Raw genomic sequence first — 23,238 nt, 5'->3', positions numbered from 1 at the left:
CTCTAACCCTAGGAAGCTCTTTGCCACCTTCTCCTCCCTCCTGAATCACCCCCCCCCCCTCCTCCCTCTCTGCAGATGACTTCGTCAACCATTTTGAAAAGAAGGTCGACGACATCCGATCCTCGTTTGCTAAGTCAAACGACACCGCTGGTTCTGCTCACACTGCCCTACCCTGTGCTCTGACCTCTTTCTCCCTCTCTCTCCAGATGAAATCTCGCGTCTTGTGACGGCCGGCCGCCCAACAACCTGCCCCCTTGACCCTATCCCCTCCTCTCTTCTCCAGACCATTTCCGGAGACCTTCTCCCTTACCTCACCTCGCTCATCAACTCATCCCTGACCGCTGGCTACGTCCCTTCCGTCTTCAAGAGAGCGAGAGTTGCACCCTTTCTGAAAAACCTACACTCGATCCCTCCGATGTCAACAACTACAGACCAGTATCCCTTCTTTCTTTTCTCTCCAAAACCCTTGAACGTGCCGTCCTTGGCCAGCTCTCCCGCTATCTCTCTCAGAATGACCTTCTTGATCCAAATCAGTCAGGTTTCAAGACTAGTCATTCAACTGAGACTGCTCTTCTCTGTATCACGGAGGCGCTCCGCACTGCTAAAGCTAACTCTCTCTCCTCTGCTCTCATCCTTCTAGACCTATCGGCTGCCTTCGATACTGTGAACCATCAGATCCTCCTCTCCACCCTCTCCGAGTTGGGCATCTCCGGCGCGGCCCACGCTTGGATTGCGTCCTACCTGACAGGTCGCTCCTACCAGGTGGCGTGGCGAGAATCCGTCTCCTCACCACGTGCTCTCACCACTGGTGTCCCCCAGGGCTCTGTTCTAGGCCCTCTCCTATTCTCGCTATACACCAAGTCACTTGGCTCTGTCATAACCTCACATGGTCTCTCCTATCATTGCTATGCAGACGACACACAATTAATCTTCTCCTTTCCCCCTTCTGATGACCAGGTGGCGAATCGCATCTCTGCATGTCTGGCAGACATATCAGTGTGGATGACGGATCACCACCTCAAGCTGAACCTCGGCAAGACGGAGCTGCTCTTCCTCCCGGGGAAGGACTGCCCGTTCCATGATCTCGCCATCACAGTTGACAACTCCACTGTGTCCTCCTCCCAGAGCGCTAAGAACCTTGGTGTGATCCTGGACAACACCCTGTCGTTCTCAACTAACATCAAGGCGGTGGCCCGTTCCTGTAGGTTCATGCTCTACAACATCCGCAGAGTACGACCCTGCCTCACACAGGAAGCGGCGCAGGTCCTAATCCAGGCACTTGTCATCTCCCGTCTGGATTACTGCAACTCGCTGTTGGCTGGGCTCCCTGCCTGTGCCATTAAACTCCTACAACTCATCCAGAACGCAGCAGCCCGTCTGGTGTTCAACCTTCCCAAGTTCTCTCACGTCACCCCGCTCCTCCGCTCTCTCCACTGGCTTCCAGTTGAAGCTCGCATCCGCTACAAGACCATGGTGCTTGCCTACGGAGCTGTGAGGGGAACGGCACCTCAGTACCTCCAGGTTCTGATCAGGCCCTACACCCAAACAAGGGCACTGCGTTCATCCACCTCTGGCCTGCTCGCCTCCCTACCACTGAGGAAGTACAGTTCCCGCTCAGCCCAGTCAAAACTGTTCGCTGCTCTGGCCCCCAATGGTGGAACAAACTCCCTCACGACGCCAGGACAGCGGAGTCAATCACCACCTTCCGGAGACACCTGAAACCCCACCTCTTTAAGGAAAAGCTAGGATAGGATAAAGTAATCCTTCTCACCCCCCCCCCTTAAAAGATTTAGATGCACTATTGTAAAGTGGCTGCTCCACTGGATGTCATAAGGTGAATGCACCAATTTGTAAGTCGCTCTGGATAAGAGCATCTGCTAAATGACTTAAATGTAAATGTAAATGTAAAAGTGTACTTTAAATTAATATTGTTTCATTCTTTAAGTATATGTTCACTATCATTAAACTTAAACACATTCATTAAATATGTACTTCAATTTCAACACATTAATTGTACTTTATTATATGAATTCAAAATACACAGAGTTGTTTTTAAATTGAAGCACAGATTTTTTGGGGGAGGCAACTCTGCTTGTGAGTGATCAAGTACTCTATAAGTATACAGTGCCTTGCAAAAGTATTCATACCCCTTGGATTTCTTCACATTTTATTACGTTAAAAAGTGGGATTAAAATGTATTTAATAGTCATTTGTTGTCAACAATGAACTCTAAAAAGAATTCAGTTGCTTTGTTTAGACAAGCCTGAAATTAATTCAGGAGTCAAATTTGGCTTAACAAATCACAGACTATGTTACATGTGTTAAATAATATGGGTTCACATGATTGTTGTATGACTAACCCTTCCCCTGTCCCGCATCCATACAATATATGTAAGGTCCCTATGTCAAGTATTGCATTTCAAGCATAGATTCAACTACAAAGACCAGGGAGCCTTTCGAAGGCCCCATAAAAGGGCAGTTATTGGTAAGTTAAGTTAAAAATCAAGTTAATAATTACGCTGTGCATTATGTATTAAACCACCAAGACACAAAGATACAGTCGGCCTTCTGAACTGAGCAGGACAGGAATGAAACTGCTCAGGGATGTTACCATGAGGCCAATGGTGAGTTCAATGTCTATGATGGGAGAAAACTGAAGATGGATCAACAACATTGTAGTGACTCCACAATCATGATTTAAATAAAAGACTGAAAATAATAATTCAAATATACAGAATAAGAATATTCCAAAACATTAATCTTGCATGCAACAAGGCACTAAAGTAATACAGCAAAACAAAGGGGCCTAAATGCAAAGCCTTATGTTAACTGGGGAGTTTTTCCGGGTATAAAAATAAATGGGATGGAGCTAAACACAGGCAAAATCCTAGAGGAAAACCTGGTTCAGTCTGCTTTACAACAGACACGGGGAAGGGAATTCACCATTCAGCGGGACAATAACCAAGGCCAAATCTACACTGGTGGAAGAATATTTTGAAGATAAATACACAACACAGACCAAAGGTCAAGAGGGAATTAACGATCAATGGAAATAGTTGTTTTTCTGTAATAGGGAATTAATGATTCATGGATCAGAGACATAGGAGGAATTTCAGTACAGGACTCATAGCTATATGGCATGTTCTCATTAGTCCAAATTGTCTATACAGTGAGCCTGAAATGGCCCCCACTGAGGACAGGGGGGAATGAACATCTACTTCTCAACATAACATTTATGATTTGTCCTCTATTAATGAACTTATTTTTCTCCACCTGATTTTCCTTGGGGTCTGTGTTATTGAAGAGTAACATCAACTGCTAACACTTGGTGCCGTGACCCGGATGAATTGGTCTTGAACAACAACAAGGAAAAACTCATCAACTATGTGTTGATCCATGGGAAAGAGAGAGAGATGGCTGAGCACAACCCATGGGAGTCAACTCTTGATCTCCTGATTGACTGCTAACATATTGCTGGGTGAGTCTAGACCGATATCATTTAAAATAACCAAATCAGGTTCAAATTAGTGCATGCAATGAGTGATACGTATCTGTGATGTATACGGTTTGAGTCCTTCGTTCTGTTACAGGGTTTAGTCCGTTGTTTGCTCTGTTAGGGGTTTGAATCCTCTGTTACAGGTTTGTTTAATCTCTATCATAGGGGCTCGAATCCTCTATTAAAGCTTTTAGTCATTTTTGTTAAAGCCCTAGCAGTTAAATAAGCCATAATTGATTAAGGGTGGGAAACCTTCTTGTTGTATGGAAGTGAGTTGCTAGTTGAGTAGCCATTTTTACACGTGTGGGTAATGTAAGCCTTGTGAGCATTCAACAAGCTTTTGAACACAAGTTTTATGGGTAGCTCGGCCCTACAGAAACGACTTGTGTTCTAGAAGATAGAAGAGGTCATAGTCCTCAAAAGGGGGTATACATATATATTGGAGTTAAATAAATATATAAATTATACAACCTTTGAAGTTAATGTAATGCCATTGTTAAGTGAGAAAACCATTCTAGAAAAGGGCGGAACAGCTCCTCTGGATGTGAACATAAAAAAGATTTTGAATACACTGTCTAGTGATATGAAGAACCATTTCAAAGTAGAGAAGTGTAGGCAAGAGATAAATAAATATTCTGTCATTGTTGACAAAGATGGACTATGGAATCTGTTTGATATACAAAAAGCTTGGGGAAAAAAACAAGAGAATGTCTAACTCGTTGACAAAAACACGATGGTCTTTAACTGTATTAGTTGAAATCAGAAAAGGGGAGGATCAATTATTTATTGATAACCGTGACAGGACATCGCAGAGAGATAAAGAGAGTTTGAGAGTTCTTGGTGAAAGGCTCTGGGGCATCCACAAGACATGGGTATGAAGACATGGGGCCATTTGAAGCATTATAAAAAAAACTATACAATCTACATCCTTATGATGGGTTACAGTTATTAGCCTTTGTTTTGAACATCTGTGAACATGGTGTACTTGAAGAAAATGTTTCTAGAGCTGTGTGGGTGGTGAAGAGCAAGATGTGGCCGATGGATGGAGAGCCATACATGTTTCCCTTAAGGGTCTGACCAATGCAACCACCAATTGGGGAGAGATAACCAAATGTGTTCAAAAACCAAAATAACCGTTTGTTGAATTTGAAGAAAGGTTTAGAGCAGAGGTGGTTAGACACAGTGAGTTACCCAGCATGGAAGATGAAGATGCACTCAATTCCTCCAAAAATGGGGCAATCACCCATCAGTTGATGCAATCCATACAGGATTATTTGTGAAAAACATTTGTTTCCACAACTACTGACTGGTAGAGACAATCTATGGAGACATCATCGACAGGCTGTCACGACTGGACAGAGACATCAATCAAAACAATAAACCGGCTGTTATCAGAGTTGTGCAGGTTTCCCAGTGAAACCAACAACATTATCCGTTCGGCAGAAGGAGAAACCTGGTGTATGTCATTATTGCAGGATTGCTGGTCACTGTGGCAAGGAGACTGTCGGAAAAGAAAATATGTCCTTATGAGGAATAAACAGGAGAAGGTCTGTCTAAGGTGGCGGAATGGGTGGCTGAAGGAAACAGCTAATATCAGCTAACAGCTAATATCTACACAGACTCAAGGTATGCTTTTGGTTTTACCCATGATTTTGGACAAACATGGTAAAACAGAGGATTCATGACATCACTGGGAGCTCCCGTGAAGAATGGACCAGAGGTGATGGCTCTACTGAATGCTCTCCAGTTACCTAGACAAGTTCAATTTTGAAAATGAATGCACAAATCGCGTTGCGAGAGAGAGACTTTCAAAGATGCATCGAGAAGGGATAGCATGGCAGGATGCATTGCCTACGGTGTTATGTAGTGTACGGGCAACACATAACAAAACCCCAGGCTTGAGTCCATTTGAGGTCATCACAGGTCGACCCATGTCACTACCAGACACGTTAGGTTTGAGAAAAGCAGATGTTCACTTTATGAGTGACACAATGCTTAACTATTGCATACAACTCTCTAATGCAGTAGGAGAAGCAGACAGACAAGTAAAAGAGGCGTGGGGAATAACTCCCGAGGGGGGACATGACGTAGTGTCAGGACAGTGGGTGATGGGAAGGAAGGCCAAAATGGGCAGGTCCTTATCAAGTTTTGCTCATAATGAGCTCAGCTGTGAAAGTCAAGGGAAAATCACGGTGGATAAATGTCATTCATTGCAAGGTTGTCCATTTTGATGACAAAGCGGAGCCTGGAGAATAAAGAACTGATTGATTAGCAATCGGGGGCCGATCTCAGGTGAAGAAGCATAGTAAGATGATCAGCTACCTTCAGAAGCTGAAGCAATATCCCAAGGACTGTACCGGAAACGATACAAGATCACCGGTGAAGTGTTCATTAGAGAAGTCCTTATCAACCAGTGGAACGGAAGAAGAATTCCTCACTACCAGCAGACTGTCAGAACATCATTTCTAATAGTTATTATCTATGTGGGACTGACACCAGTGTGGAAGAGCTGGTCACTTTTAAAGGACTTGGTGAATAACAATGATTTATTTTGTGAGTTTCCTCCTAATACAGGGTGTGGTAGGAATCGTAAGGGACATCATTACACCTGTTAACACTTATTTTCTATAACTTTCCTTGAAATCTATTTCTTATTGCAACAGCCCTTTGTGTTTTATAGAAATGCAAGGTGGGGCCTCCCGGGTGGCGTGGTGGCTAAGGGCGCTGTACTGCAGCGCCAGCTGTGCAGCGCCAGCTGTGCCATCAGAGACTCTGGGTTTGCTCCCAGGCTCTGTCATAACCGGCCGTGACCGGGAGGTCCGTGGGGCGACGCACAATTGGCCTAGCATCATCGTGGTTAGGAAGGGCTTGGCCGGAAGGGATGTCCTTGTCTCATCGCGCACCAGCGACTCCTGTGGCGGGCCGGGCGCAGTGCGCTGTAACCAAGGTTGCCAGGTGCACGGTGCGGCTGGCTTCCGGGTTGGATGCGCGCTGTGTTAAGAAGCAGTGCGGCTTGGTTGGGTTGTGTATCGGAGGACACATGACTTTCAACCTTCGTCTCTCCCGAGCCCCTACGGGAGTTGTAGCGATGAGACAAGATAGTAGCTACTAAAACAATTGGATACGACGAAATTGGGGAGAAAAGGGGTAAAATTCAACAAACAAAAAAACACACACATAAAAAAAGAAATGCAAGGTGTTTCATGTAAATGATTTTATGCTTACTGCTAATGTATTTTATACTGTCTATTTTTTCATGTTTTATATTTTTTAAATGGTCTAGGGGGAGGGTAAGAATATTTTGAAGATAAATACACAACGCAGAGGACTAGAGGTCATGAGGGAATTAACGAACAATGGAAATAGTGTTTTTCTGTAATAGGGAATTAATGATTCAGGGGTCAGAGACAATTTCAGTCCGGGACTCATAGCTACATGGCAAGTTCTCATTGGTCCAAATTGTCTATATGTTGAGCCTGAAATGGGATACTTGTTATCTGGCCATTGGCCCAATTCTATTGCCAGGAATTCTAATTGGTCACCCACAGGCTAGGGTTGGGGGGGATAAAACTACATCCTGTCTCTTTGTTCTGTGGAGAGAATCACTGAGAACAGGGGAGAATGAACATCTACCTCTCAGCATGACATCTATGATTTGTCCACTTTGAATAAACCTATTTTTCTCCCCCTGATTTGCCTTGGGGTCTGTGTTATTGAAGATGAATATTAACTGCTAACACTGGAGTTTCTTACCAAGAAGATAGTAAATGTTCCTGAGTGGCCAAGTTACAGTTTTGACTTAAATCTGCTTGAGCACCAACATCTTGACAGATCTTGAAGAATTGTGAAAATAATAAAGTACTAATCATGCACAATCTAGGTGTGTAAAGTTCTTAGAGTCTTACCCAAGAAGATTCACCACTGTAATCACAGCCAAAGGTGTATCTAGTATGTATGGACTCAGGGAGATGAAAACTTATGCAACGACTATATTTTAGTTATTTAATATCTATCAATCTTTTCAACAAATGTTTTTTTTTATCTTCCTTTGACATTAGAGTATTTTGTGTAGATTGTTGACAAAAAAAATTATAATAAAATCCCTTTTAATCCCACTTTGTAAAAACAAACAGTGAATAAATCCAAAGGGTATCAATTCGTTTGCAAGGCATTGTAGTGTTAGTGCTAGTAATTTGTTTAGTACTTTCTGAATTACTTTTCAGAAGAGTGCAGAAAAAGTTGACAATGATAACGATTGTTTATTGCACAGCTGAGGAACATGCTTCCTGAGAGTATACTTTTTCATATCTCTAGAAAATATCCTTAAGTATACTTTCAAAAAAGTATATTTAACTTAAATGTCTACAAAATATATTTAAAGTATACTTTCAAAAATGCATGTGCAAACAATTAGCATATTCCCCAGCATCCTTTTCTGCATTTGAAGTTATGATTTATAATATGATATTGTTCCTCATATTTAGCTTATTCAAATGTTTTGATGTACATTTTCAAACTGAATAATGTTGTCCCTTTAATTACACATTACACATGTTATTGAAATGTTAATTTATTACCGTAATGTGAACAACTAAAGTGTGAAATCCCAATAGTGCACAATTCTGAAAAGTGTTGCCTGTAAATTGCTGTTCTAGTCACAACTGCTTTGTAAATGGCAGAGATAATGGCTGAGATAATGCCTTGGTCAATCAAGGTGACCTTTACATGGCTAATTACAATAGCTAATGTGATTAATGAGTAGAAGTATGTTTGTGAAGATATACTTGAATCACTCTATAAATATTTTTTTTGTAAAGAAAATACAGGAATTGTAATTCTAATTTATGAGAAATATACTTAAAATGTACTTAAGATCTATTTGTTTTGCTCTTTAGCTAATATACTAAGATCATACTTAAGTACAAAAAAGTGTACCTACTTAGATCATTTTTAATGTATTTAATATACTATACTAATCAAATACAAATAAAATTTATATTAAATGCATTAAATGTATGATTTAAATATAATATTTTTTTCTACTTGGGCATCCACAGTGCACGAGTGGTCACAATGCTTTGATGAGCATGAAAACGATGCCATGGCCATCTCAGTCACCAGATCTCAACCCAATAGAACACTTATGGAAGATTCTGAAGCAGCACCTGAGACTACGTTTTCCACTCCCATCAACAACAAAAACGAATTATGGAATTTCTCGCATCCCTCCAATAGTTACTCTAGAGTTCCAGACACTTGCAAAATCTACACCAAGGTGCATTGAAGCTGTTCTGGCTCCTGGTGGCCCAACGCCCTATTAAGACACTTTACGTGGGTGTTTCCTTTATTTTGGCAGTTACCTGTATATGATATGTACTGAATATTATGAATATGGATATGTACAGGTGTGTATGTGTTGGTGCCTTTGTTGGCATTCGTGTGTATTGTATGTGTGAGTGTGTGCATGGTTGGCAAACATTGCTACCAGAGAGAGAGACAGCTGAAGCTAGTATGGAGGATTACACTGTCAAGCATGCACTCCTCACCTCCTCTCCCTTTCAACCTCCCTTCAGAAACAGCTATGCTACGTTCACTAGCTGGTTTGATGTACGCAGCACCGCTTACGCCACGGGCAACCAAGTGAGACACAACCTTGTCAACAGGGTGTGCACAATTAGTGGGGCGGAATGAGGCCACTAGCACAGATAGGTAAGTACACAAACAAACATCACAAACATCCTACACAGCACAGAGTAAATAGGCTGCTGTTATGGGTTAGAAGAATGGTATTGCACAACCTCGTCCAGTTAGGAGAGTCCAGTTTGAGGTCAAGGGTGAACTGGGAGAGGTGCACTAGGGCCAGTGTGGTGGTTACTAAATTAAACCCTCTTCCTACTGATTAAATAGAGGGTTGTGACGTATCACACAACAGAGATGCAGCAATATATTGTTCCCAGTAACAGTGTACTGTAGCAACCCCTCTAGGGTTAACATGCCAAACGTGATTATGGTGTAGTGTCAAGACACATATGTACGATACAGGTATTTGCCAATATACCATGATTAATTCTCATTGAGATAATGGTCATGATCAACCTAATCACCATTCATTATCCCTGAGTGACCCTACTCTGCCTGTTTGATGTGTTGTATGATGTCAGGCTGGATGGTGATTGACAGCTCGCTGGAGGAGCCTTTTAAGTCTTGACAATAGATCATCTCCAACTACACTTGCACACCTACAACATTAGAAGCCAATGTGAGGACAAACCCCATTAGGTATGCTCAGTGAGCAGAGAGGCTAGCATCACTAGCGCTAACAGACAGACAGAGCTAAGAGCAAAACTGTGGTCAACCTGTTCCTGACAGCCAACAACTTCTTATTCACCGCCATCTAATCAACCTCTTTTAAATGAAGGGTTTGGTTTTATGTTTGACTTTTGTCTGAGGTGAACTAAGCTGCGTTTGCTAACCATCTGTCACTGAAGAGGGGACCTTGCTGTGGATGTTATACTTTAACTCTCCGGCGCGGCCCACGCTTGGATTGCGTCCTACCTGACAGGTCGCTCCTACCAGGTGGCGTGGCGAGAATCCGTCTCCACACCACGTGCTCTCACCACTGGTGTCCCCCAGGGCTCTGTTCTAGGCCCTCTCCTATTCTCGCTATACACCAAGTCACTTGGCTCTGTCATAACCTCACATGGTCTCTCCTATCATTGCTATGCAGACGACACACAATTAATCTTCTCCTTTCCCCCTTCTGATGACCAGGTGGCGAATCGCATCTCTGCATGTCTGGCAGACATATCAGTGTGGATGACGGATCACCACCTCAAGCTGAACCTCGGCAAGACGGAGCTGCTCTTCCTCCCGGGGAAGGACTGCCCGTTCCATGATCTCGCCATCACGGTTGACAACTCCATTGTGTCCTCCTCCCAGAGCGCTAAGAACCTTGGCGTGATCCTGGACAACACCCTGTCGTTCTCAACTAACATCAAGGCGGTGGCCCGTTCCTGTAGGTTCATGCTCTACAACATCCGCAGAGTACGACCCTGCCTCACACAGGAAGCGGCGCAGGTCCTAATCCAGGCACTTGTCATCTCCCGTCTGGATTACTGCAACTCGTTGTTGGCTGGGCTCCTGCCTGTGCCATTAAACCCCTACAACTCATCCAGAACGCCGCAGCCCGTCTGGTGTTCAACCTTCCCAAGTTCTCTCACGTCACCCCGCTCCTCCGCTCTCTCCACTGGCTTCCAGTTGAAGCTCGCATCCGCTACAAGACCATGGTGCTTGCCTACGGAGCTGTGAGGGGAACGGCACCTCAGTACCTCCAGGCTCTGATCAGGCCCTACACCCAAACAAGGGCACTGCATTCATCCACCTCTGGCCTGCTCGCCTCCCTACCACTGAGGAAGTACAGTTCCCGCTCAGCCCAGTCAAAACTGTTCGCTGCTCTGGCCCCCAATGGTGGAACAAACTCCCTCACGACGCCAGGACAGCGGAGTCAATCACCACCTTCCGGAGACACCTGAAACCCCACCTCTTTAAGGAATACCTAGGATAGGATAAAGTAATCCCTCTCACCCCCCTTAAAAGATTTAGATGCACTACTGTTCCACTGGATGTCATAAGGTGAATGCACCAATTTGTAAGTCGCTCTGGATAAGAGCGTCTGCTAAATGACTTAAATGTAAATGTAAATGTTAACTGAGTTTATGTGACCGCACAGTTGATTATCTGGCTGCCATAAACAGAGCAGAGAGACAGGAGGCAGCCTTGGGGAAGGACAGGGCCATTCCAAAACTGGGCCACGGGCAAGGCTCTGTGTGCCTGTGCATGTGTGGTACCTAGGGTCACTTGCCAAGACATTAAAGTGCCTACATTTACCTTGAGCACACATGAGGGGCAGGCTGGCCGCTCAGACGTCCTCTTAAGAAATACTGCAGCTGTCAGTGAGAGAGACAGGAGTACAAGTAGAGAATTACAACTAAAAGGTGCATCAACATTTACTCAGAGGAGCTCCAGAGAAGGGTGTGTGACACGAGGATATAAACAGACATATAAAGGAGAATATAAACAAACATTTAGAGAAGCAATGTAAACTGTCCTTCACTCAACTATTTAGTGGCTCTTGTCGGGGCACAGACAGACAGAAAAAAAACTGCAGATTGTCCAGCAGCAGCACACAATACTAGCCAGCGTAATCCTGTCCATTGGGAGTAGAGCTGGGCGATATATCAAATTCTTTTCAATGTATGTTTTTGCGCGATATTCTGCTTGTTCTCATGTTGTATTTTTCGTCCCGTCTCCTTCGCTCCTCTGTGCACCCTTCCATTTACACCAGAGATCTGTATATAATGACAAGACGCACGTACTCCACCCTAACAATGGGAGTCGCCCCAAAGGGGGAATGCAGGCGACATGTTTAGGTACAAAATAAGCCCATAGAAACTCATTGGCCTTATTTTGGACAGCTTCGCCTCTTACTCAATGGTTTACACACACACCATGCCCCTCCCCCTGCCTCTCATACCAACAAAGTTGAGAGATCACATCTTCCTCTCTGGCAAGCGGTTTCAGAAATAAGGTAGGCCACTTGATTTCAACATCTGAACAAAGTGAACAGGCTTGCATGCTGTTTAAACAGTTGCAGATGAACAGAAGGGCGTGTTCATAACAATTCCACTGTTCAACCCTGTTAGCTAGCAAATACATCCAAGTTGTCTAAACTTGAAATGTAAAGATTAACTGGCTAATCACTAACACATGGGCTTGAGAGATTGTTGATGAGGCCGGTGTTCATTTTCTATAATGCCTGCTACAAGAAGTTAGTCATTATTAGTGAATGTGCCTTATGCATGGTTCTAGTTACATTTGTAACAAAAAGGGCATTTTCGTAGACAGACTTGAACGCCAGATCAGTGATTATTGCAAAAAAAAAGCAGGTTTAACTATTTTGATGAAATAATTACATTATTTGTGGGTCTTGTGGTTTTGGAAGGCTTATATTTATCCTACCTTCACACAAGCCCTGAAGTCATTAGATTATTGCTGACTGTTTAAATGCTGTGTATTTGACCTTTCATTTTACAACTGTGCTAATTTAGAGTAGAAGTAGTGTTAGCCCAGGTCACAGCAGACTACAGGCCAAGAAACACGCTCTTCTGCACTGTTAGATGGCCACATGAACTGAGCCATCCAAACAGCACAGCAGCCACTTAAACCGCATTATTTAACCGTTTGGTAAGTAGGGCCCAGAATGAAAATAAATCACACCAAAATTCTCCACGGCCTATACTACAGTACTTACTATCAAGGGTAACTACGTTTTTTACCTTTATTTCACTTGGTAAATCAGTTAAGAACAAATTCTTATTTACAATGACAGCCTACACCAGCCAAAACACACTGGGTCAATTGTGCACCGCCCTATGTGACTCCCAATCACGGCCAGTTGTGATACAGCCTGGATTCAAACCAGGGTGTCTGTAGTGACGCCTCAAGCACCGAGATGCAGTGCCTTAGACCGCTGTGCCGCTCTGGAGCTATACTATATGCTCAAATATTTGTATTATTTTATTTTATACTAATACAATTGTTTAACGAGTAATAAAATTAAATCTAAAAAGGGGTCAAAATGATCGGCACCTCTGTTTTCAATACTCCAGCACCCTCCCACTAAGAGGATAACAACACTGAGCATTTCTCTAAAATGTTTTATGAGGTTGGAGAACACATTGGGAGGGATCTTAGACCATGCTTCCATACAGAATCCTTCACAGGCCCTTGATATCCTTTGTCTGTTCTTATGGACAGCCCTCTTCAATTCAAACCACAGGTTTTTAATGAGGTTCAAGTCCCGAGACTGAGATGGCCATTGTAAAATTTTGATTTTTTTGGTCAATTATCAATTTATTTGTGGATTTTGATTAATGATTCAGGTTATTGTCTTGCTGGAAGATCCACTTGCGGCCAAGTGTCAGCCTCCTGGCAGAGGCAACCAGATTTTTGGCTAAAATGTCCTGGAAGCAAAATAGCCCCATAACATCAAAGATCCACCCACCACCATATTTTACTGTAGGTATGAGGTACTTTTCAGCATCTGTTTTTCCACAACAAACCCGCCACTGGTGTGCGTGGCCAAAGAGCTCTATTTTCATGTCATTTGACCGTAGCACCAGTTCCAATCCAAGTGTCAATGCTGTTTATCAAACTCCAGGCAGTGCTATGGTCAGATGACATGAAAATAGAGCACTTTGGCCACCCTCCCAACATGTTCGCCAATCTCATAAAACATTTGAGAAAAAGGCTCAGTGTTGTTATCCGCGCAATGCTAGAGTATTGAAAACAGGGGTGCCAATCATTTTGACCCGTCGTTTTTTAAATAATTTTTTTTAATTACTTGTTAGACAAAATCTCTTTCTCTGGGCAATTGTATTAGTATAAAATACCCCCCCCAAAAAAAAAAATTGCATACAATATAGCTCAGTATTTGTTTTATTTATTTTAATTTTTTGCTCATCGTTATCAAGGGGGCCAATAATTATGGACGTGATTGTATATATTAAGTGATTTCTGTATAGTGTCTGGTGTGATAGATCAAATAAAGGCCAGACTAGGTCTAGGAGACAGTAGCAGTGGTAGTAGAGCTGCTCATTGCCAGGCGACAGGTTGATTGAGGGTGTCACAGCATGTCTCTGTGATCAGGCTGGGATTATCCTGTTCCATGCCTCAGAGGTTCGGAGAGCCACAACCATTGCCTGGTCTGGCAGGCTCACTATATAACACAGGTACCTACTACTGCATTACAGACACTTGACATAGAAACCACTACCATCCACAGAGAGAGGCAGGGGGAGGGAGAGTGAAAGAGAGAGAGGGAGGGATAAAGATAAAGACAGTGGAAGAGAGAAAGTCAGCTTGGTTAGAGCATTACTGTCACCCTGATCCGAGCGTGTGCATGTACGTGCGCACACACACACACACCTCCACACCCAGAGCAACGATTCAGCACGCTTTTCAGGAAGGGACTTGATTCCTCAGGGTAGTCTGACACAGAGCTGGCAGAGTCACACTCACATCACGAACAACCACGTTACAATACTGCAGTACTTTAAACTGCCACACATACACACACACACAAATGCACGCACACAAACGTGCACACACACACACACACACACATTTAGCTTCAAAGTAAAGGCAATGGAGTGGGTGGGCAGAATAAGACAGAGAGCTGTGTACAGTACCTGTTGACAGATTGATAACTTCCATTATTTCCTCCCTGTCTTTGTTCTCCATATGTCTCTGTGGGGTGGATGTGCTCCAATAGAATCCCATTTTTGTCTGATAAGACAATTTGTCTTTGATTCCAACGTCTTAGTCTTAGAGGAAGCAAAAAGAAAGTAGCAAACACAAATCCAGCCATTCTTCATACTGACGCCGGGGATAAGGACACAAAGTTCTGCAGTGTGTGGTGCTTATTAATTCTGCCTTAATCCAGGGTGACATCATACAACACATCCAGGGTGACATCGTACAACACATCCAGGGTGACATCGTACAACACATCCAGGGTGACATCGTACAACACATCCAGGGTGACATCGTACAACACATCCAGGGTGACATCGTACAACACATCCAGGGTGACATCATACAACACATCCAAGGTGACATACAACACATCCAGGGTGACATCATACAACACATCCAGGGTGACATCATACAACACATCCAGGGTGACATCGTACAACACATCCAGGGTGACATCGTACAACACATCCATGGTGACATCGTACAACACATCCAGGGTGACATCGTACAACACATCCAGGGTGACATCGTACAACACATCCAGGGTGACATCATACAACACATCCAGGGTGAATTGGACTGAACAGTGGTAGTACGTCCCCTATCTATGAGTAGTCATTACCCAACACTCCTCGGATTGCAAACACACACACGCACACACGGAAAGAAGCACAATACAAACCTGAGGTTTAGGATACACAAATCAGACTACAGTTTGACTCAAATACAGAAGAAAAAAAACTCAGAGCTTATATGACAATTCTAACAGAAGTAATCAATCAGACCCAGTCTAATGCAATACAGTATAATGTAATGTAGTATAACTGTAATTTAATGTCCCTAGTGCTGAAATATATATATTTTAAATTATTATTACAAAACAACTAATTGACGTTGGTTCAATTACTTGAATTCCATTTATGATTATGTTTTTTTGTGAGCTCAATGTGCTGTTTCTCTATCAAGCGCACGAGAGACATCAAATCAAGAACAATCTGTGGGATGCTGTAGGGAGTTGTAGTTTTCAATAATTAAATATTCAACCTAGTTCAGCGCAGAAAACATGGTAATTAACTACAATGACCGGAATCCATTGTGCTTGTTCTTCCCGGCTCCGCACACAGACCACATGAGAGAGGAATGTACACAACACAGAGACGAGAGGCATAAAGACAGTTCATGAGGTAGGTCTACCCGGTTGATAGTTGTAGCAGTCTTGAAAGTATGCCTTAAGAACTACTAAAATAGTGATTTAGTCAGACAGTAACTGCACATGCTGCAGAGCTATCTAGTTAACCGTCTACTAGCCTAATTAAATATTATGACTCGTTGGGGAGAACAGAGATAACGTTAGATGGTTGTCTGGCTGCTATGGCCTGAGCAGAGAAGAGATGATGACTTTGAATAAATTAAATAACAAGAAAGAGAAAAGAAAATCACAAGAAAATATATACAGTACCAGTCAAAAGTTTGGACACACCTACTCATACCTTGGAGTGGCTTCTGTCTGGCCACTCTACCATAAAGGCCTTATTGGTGGAGTGCTGCAGAGATGGTTGCCCTTCTGGAGCTCTGAACTCTGGAGCTCTGTCAGAGTGACCATTGGGTTCTTGGTCACCTCCCTGACTATGGCCCTTCTCCCGCGATTGCTCAGTTTGGCCAGGTGATCAGCTCTAGGAAAAGTTCTTGGGGACCTTCAATGCTGTAGAAATGTTTGTTTTTTTACCCTTGCCCAGATCTGTGCCTTGACACAATCCGGTCTCTGAGCTCTAGCGACAATTCCTTTGAACTCATGGCGTGGTTCTTGCTCTGACATGCACTGTCAAATGTGGGATCTTATATAGACAGGTGTGTGTCTTTCCAAATCATGTCCAATTAATTGAATTGAACACGTGGATTCCAATCAAGTTGTACAAACATCTCCAGAATGATGAATACTTACAGTACCAGTCAAAAGTTTGGGCACACCTACTCATTCAAGGGTTTTTCTTTATTTTTACTATTTTCTGCATTGTAGAATAATAGTGAAGACATCAAAACTATGAAATAACACATATGGAATCATGTAGTAACCAAAACAGTGTTAAATCTAAATATATTTGATATATATTCAAAGTAGCCAACCTTTACCTTGATGACAGCTTTGCAAACTCTTGGCATTCTCTCAACCAACTTCACCTGGAAAGCTTTTCCAACAGTCTTGAAGGAGTTCCCACATATTTTGAGCACTTGTTGGCTGCTTTTCCTTCACTCTGCGGTCCAACTCATCCCAATCCATCTCAATTGGGTTGAGGTCAGGTGATTGTGGAGGCCAGGTCATCTGATGCAGCACTCCATCACTCTCCTTCTTGGTCAAATAGCCCTTACACTGCCTGGAGGTGTGTGGGTTATTATCCTGTTGGAAAACAAATAGTCCCACTAAGCGCAAACCAGATGGGATCACGTATTACTGTAGAATGCTGTGGTAGCCATGCTGGTTAAATGTGCCTTGAAATCACTGACAGTGTCACCAGCAAAGTATACCCACACCATCACACCTCCTCCTCCATGCTTCACGGTGGGAACAACAAATGTGGAGATCATCTGTTCACCTACTCTGCGTCTCACATAGACACGGCGGTAAGAACCAAAAATTTCAGATTTGGACTCATCAGACCAAAGGACAGATTTCCACCGGTCTAATGTCCATTGTTTGTGTTTCTTGGCCCAAGAAAGTCTCTTCTTATTATTGGTGTCCTTCAGTAGTGATTTCTTCGCAGCAATTCAACCATGAAGGCCTGTTTCACAGTCTCCTCTGAACAGTTGATGGTGAGATGTGCCTGTTACTTGAACTCTGTGAAGCATTTATTTGGGCTGCAATCTGAGGTGCAGTTAAGACTGGATGTCTTAAGGTGAACGCACCAATTTGTAAGTCGCTCTGGATAAGAGCGTCTGCTAAATGACTTAAATGTAAATGTAAATAAAACAGCTCTGAAATAATTTATACGTCATATTTAATAATGCATTTAATGTTTACAAAAAAATGTAAACCGAACCGAAACGTTCAGTGTGAGGTCACTGTGAATCAGGAAAGTACTGGCTGTGCAAAATAGCTTCCAAGCTATCTTTATATAAACAATCAGTATTTCTTTTTCCAATTTTGGAGGACAACTTCATTATTTGAATAGCATTATCTGTCATCACACAAAGATATAGTAGGCTATAAAAACACATGCACCCACACACATTCTGACACACACACACGCACCCTCGCTCTCTCTCAAACACACAGACACATACACACACTTGGCTTGGTGTCATAAAAAATGCACAATTCGTTCCATTAAAGATTCACCATGGCAGTACTGCTACGTTTACCAGGACTCTAACGAGCAGCAAAGAGGAAGCCTTCCAAGGAAATGGAGGGAGAGGGAGAGATTGGGAGGAGGGAGAGAGAAAAAGACAGAGATGATTGGGATTAGGGAAAGTGGGAGAAGAAGAGAGATGGAGAAAGAGAGAGATGGAGAGATGGAAAGAGGTAGAGAAAGGCTCTCTCCATTTTTCCATTTCTAACCAGCAGAGCCTTGTGCTAGTGTCAATTATTCAGCAGCACAGTTCCATCAGCCTCTCGACACCATCCGGGGCCTCACTGCCTTTCCTCTCCTCTCAGGCTGCTCACTCAGGCTATAGGGCTCAGGATCAGGCTCAGCGTACATTCCATCCCATCCAGCCAGGCAGGAACATAGAGCATCCTCCCCTTCCCCCCTTATTACCCAGCCAGCCCCTCACGTCCCCAGCAGCAAACCCTAACCCTAACCCTGCAGCAAACTCTGTGAGTGACAGGGTACATTTGAAAAAGACCATCCATGCAGAGGCATAATGACACATGCACACAGGCAGGCAAACACACAAAGACACACACACGGTGGAGAAAGAAAAGGTTAACCCCTGCAGTACTGGACAGAGCCCCCCAGAAGAAGTTGTCCAGAGTGACCTGGTGAGTAATATGAGGGGGGGTGGGGGGGAGGGGGAGATGTTACTGCTTCTACACCTGCATTGCTTGCTGTGTGGGGTTTTAGGCTGGGTTTCTGTACAGCACTTTGTGACATTGGTTGATGTAAGAAGGGCTTTATAAATAAATTTGATTGATTGATACTGACTGTCAAGAGCCATAATATAACAGAACACATCCAATATACAACCAGGCCTGCTGGGATGGGCAACTCAGCTAGCCCTGATGCCCTGGGTTAAGACACGCACACAGTCCAAAGGCATAGTTACCGACCGACAGTCAACTGGCTTGACCTCTATGACACACATGCAGCCACACACACTGGGATTTAATCCGACTCACATCATGCACTCAACTCATCTGCACAAATGCTGCAAAGCTCCCCACTCGCACCAACAAAAGCAAACATTTATTTTTCTAAACACACATCACACAGAGAATACAGAATGAACACACACACCAAGCACTGTCTGCTAATAGCTTGTTTGGACCGGGCTTGTTTGTCTTCACCAGATCTCCTCCTGTTGAAGAGATTGGCTTGCTCGCGCTCTCCCATGCCGTCCCTAGAAGGGGTGCATCATGCCGTGCCAGACTTTATTCACTATACCACGACCTGAGTGGGTTGAGTCACTGACGTGATCTTCCTGTCTGGTTTTGCTCCCCCTCAGGCTCGTGCGGTGGGGGAGATATTCGTGGGCTATACTCAGCCTTGTCCCAGAGTAGAAAGTTAGTGGTCTGTTGATATCCCTTTGGTGGTGTGGGGGCAGTGCTTGGGCAAAGTGGGTGGTGTTATATCCTGCCTGGTTGGCCCAGTCTGTGTGTAACTTTGGACAGTGCCACAGTTTCTCCCAGCCCCCCGTGTCTCAGTCTTCAGTATCTATGCTGCAATTGTCTATGTGCCGGGGGGTGGTATGGTTAATCTCCCATGCCGTCCCTAGGAGGGGTGCATCACATCGTGCCAGGCTTTATTCAATATACTCGCTCTCTCTTGCTCTGCTGTGTGTACATCTCGCTAGCTTTCACTCAAATGGCGAGGGGCTGAAGCTTATTGGCTATAACACGAATTGCTAAGGGCCTGGCCAACGTGGGGGAAAATGGAGGGGAAATGTTGCAGCACAGCTTCCAGAAAAACAGTTGCTTGTGGCTGATTGAGGTAAAACAGCAATTCTGCTCATAAATGATGCATGTGTGAACACCACATTGACACATCCAGCCCAGGGCGGGAGGTTTACAAAATACTTAGTAGTCGCCAAAGTTCCAGAGCATGCCTTTAACTTTATACATAAATACAGCCTCATAATGGCAGATGATTGCAGCTTCGGTTTGTGTAAAACACATTGGCTGCTCAGGGCCTTCGGCTCTGATTAAAGGCAGTGGGCATGAGGAGCAGTAAGGAGATGAGGAGGGGAGTAAGGGGCTCTGGCTCAGCTTGGCTCTCCTCTACTCAGCTCAATAGGACTGGAGCATTCCTCTCCTTCTGTGCCAGCCAACATCATGAACAGTTTCAAGAAAACAGTTGCCAGGTTACTTGACGGGATCTCTGCCAGCCGCAGCTAAAACACAGCAGATCTAATTACCTGTTGTTGTTTTTTAAGGCTTTTTTAAAAGAAATTCTTTGTTTTACTGGCCCCTCCGTTGAGACCATGGCAGAGTGGGGAGGTTGTAATTCAGCTGGCATCCCCAGAGGACGGAACAACCTCACACCGAGGGCTGGCCTTTGTAATTCTCCTAATAATCAAACAACCTCCACTGCCCCTCCATGGCCATCGCTAAAGCCTTCTCAAGACGGCAGAGAGGCCATATCTGCAACAGTGTTGTCACGGGAAAGAGGTACTTTTTTTTACGACTAGCAGTAAAAGACTGCTTGGATTAACAAGTCAATACCCGGTCAGCACAGCTAAGACTGTGCTTCCGGAAGATTTCTTCTTGGAGTAATTGGCAGCCGGGACTGACGCAAGAAATGGCTGCGACAACAATGCCTTCCAAAAATTGGTGACGCAAACATTGAATTGCAGTGTAATTACGGTGTGACAAGCATGGCGTTAGCTGTTTGACATTAATCATGGAAATGTATGCCCTAATGCACACAGTGACAGAGAGAGAGAGAAAGTGCTGAGGCCTAGAAACATCTAATTAATATCCATCTCCATCACGATGTCAAGCGCAAACAGGAGATGGGCCAACTCGATACCTGAACAAATAGGTATCAGCCGCGTCCACTTTCCCAAAATAGATCCGGAGCCTTTTTGTCTCTGGTGCCGCAGCAGTGGCAGATTGGCCATGTCTCACGTTTCCCTGTGCAGCCCTCCTGGCCAAGGCTTGATTAGAGCAGATGATATCCACACTGAAGCGTGACAGTCTCCTCCGGCCAAGAGGACATGCTTTTCAGTCTGGACTCCACATCTCTGATCAGGGGATCTCACAAGGTGAGGGGGGAAGATAGCGTGAGAGGAGAAAATGTAAAACACTGGTGTAGCCCTATCAGCAAATAGAGGTATTGTGACCACAGCTATGACGAAACAACACAAAGGCGCTCCAGATCCCTCTAAATGGGCCTCCGGCAAATCTGTATTCACAAACACACTTGGTTGCTGAGGGCAGGAATAGAGAGTAAACAAATGCAACACACACAGACAGTGGCTGAGCTATGGCTCTGGGGTAGGCAGGCACAGTAACTATATGTCCTGCTGGACTGGAACATCATGAGGTGAATGCTACTGTTTATCCCATTGAACAAGGAGCTCTGTGAAGTCATAGTTCCTCAAATATGTCGCACTTACCTACACCATGCAATTTGGCACACACCTTTTGACAAGTTGATGAAACGGCTGTGTAACACTAACATACAATGCAATTGTATTATGCTGTTTGAACTAGATATTACATGGATCGAGCACTTTCATGTGCACATGGGTAATTGAATAAACCAACAATGAAAAGACTACCTTCTCCGGTGTCGATCTCCTACTGAATTGTGATTGGTCGAAACAATGTCAAAGCACACGGCACAGTAAGTGGTGTAATGTTTCCCTCTGTCTTACCTCTTGCTGATAGTTTTTTTGTGTTGATAATTTTAGCAGCAAATTCCTGGCCATTGGACTTTTTAACGCATCGCCGGACAACGGAGAAGGCACCCCTGCAACGAGACAAATTAATAAACAAAACAGCAACATGCGATCATGTGACAACTCTTATATTTTAGATTAGAATCCCAGAAAACTAGATGAAATTGCTTGCAGTGCTTCTGGGTGTCTCCCTCATTTGCTGCGTGTGAGGGAAATCAGCTCAGAGGAAATTGTAATTGTAAGCCTACACAGGAACTAGTGTGCAGAAGTAACTTGAGCACCACAAAACTATCCAGGGAATAAACAAAACATGTCAAGTCTACTGTAGGCTATGCTAACTGAGTGTTGTATTAAGTCTACCATAGGTCTACCGTCTATTATGATTTCATCATGCATACTTGAAACTGAACGGTTATAGGTGGAGTTGGACGTACACAATAACTAGCTACTGCTAACTGCAACAGACGGGTTACAAAGTATCTTTCTACTTGGTGGTTTATGCGTCTAGTACTCATGTGCTACAATGTTACAACGCACAGAATGAAACACATTGGATACATTTTAGATGGTTACACAAGTAGTCAGTGTAGCGTTCATCCCTGTGTGGCTCTCTACAAAACAATACGGAAAAATAACCCAAAAAGTAAAACAAATGATTAAAAAAATAGATCGCGGGAAAGTTGTTGCCTTAAGATAAATAAACACTATACCTATAGCGGATGTCGTTTAGGTGTCCCATATCTATGGCACACCGAGGCATGGTAAACTCAGTACACGCAAGCCCTCCGACACTAGCTCGATATGTAACCATATTCTAATAAAATGTTGTTGGACTATAAAGCTCCCTGAACGAGGATAGAAGCGATCATCTCTTCGTTGCGGGGGGGATGCCTTTCCTGTTTTTGACAACCTATCATTGTCTGGTCAACAGTGGACTAGACACGCACAGCGAGAGTCTACGAAGCAGTACAGGAAAATGTATAAGAACAATAGGATGATATATTTTCATGTCGCTTACTTTCCGAGCTCTTCGTACAGCTGATATTCGTCTGTAAATCTGGTCGAGGTTACAATTGCAGCCATGTTGTGCAGGAGGGTATCGCCTCTCTTTTCCGTGACTGCCTCGCTCAGGTTTCGAGAGGAGATCTCGTAAACTCAAAGGGAAAGGGAGATACTGGAGCGACAGAGACGGAGGGGAGAAAATAGTAGTGGTTTTAGCCCTAGTGGTGGTGGTTGAGGTAGAGAGAAAAAAAGGATAGTAACGCGATATTTCCTCTCTGGTCTGGAGCGCCACTGATCTAGGATCAGCTTTATCTACCTAAACGCTGTAGGTAGCCTATTATCAATCTTTGTTTAAAGTAACACTGACC

General features: G+C 43.8%; 1 protein-coding gene across 8 annotated transcripts in view; it reads right to left on the bottom strand.

Annotated features, from left to right (window-relative positions):
- LOC115113238 (calcium/calmodulin-dependent protein kinase type II subunit gamma-like) overlaps window positions 1-23,084 on the bottom strand; it is a 135,613-nt gene extending 112,529 nt beyond the window's left edge. For 4 of the 8 annotated variants that reach the window (XM_029640653.2, XM_029640659.2, XM_029640654.2 and 1 more), the window contains exons 1-2: window positions 22,887-23,083; window positions 21,845-21,939 (exon numbers count right to left, since the gene is read on the bottom strand). In XM_029640653.2, coding sequence (XP_029496513.1) covers window positions 21,845-21,939; window positions 22,887-22,951 — 160 coding nt within the window. In that variant the 5' untranslated portion in view covers window positions 22,952-23,083. Of the gene's footprint in view, window positions 1-21,844; window positions 21,940-22,886 lie in introns of all 8 variants that reach the window. The other 4 variants (XM_029640658.2, XM_029640657.2, XM_029640663.2 and 1 more) reach the window with 2 other exon arrangements.
- Window positions 23,085-23,238: the final 154 nt, after the last annotated feature.

This window comes from Oncorhynchus nerka, linkage group LG28 (genome assembly GCF_034236695.1).
Source record: "Oncorhynchus nerka isolate Pitt River linkage group LG28, Oner_Uvic_2.0, whole genome shotgun sequence".
Taxonomy (NCBI): Eukaryota; Metazoa; Chordata; class Actinopteri; order Salmoniformes; family Salmonidae; genus Oncorhynchus; species Oncorhynchus nerka.
Note: the sequence above shows the minus strand (reverse complement) of the source record. Positions and strands in the feature narration are given on the sequence as shown.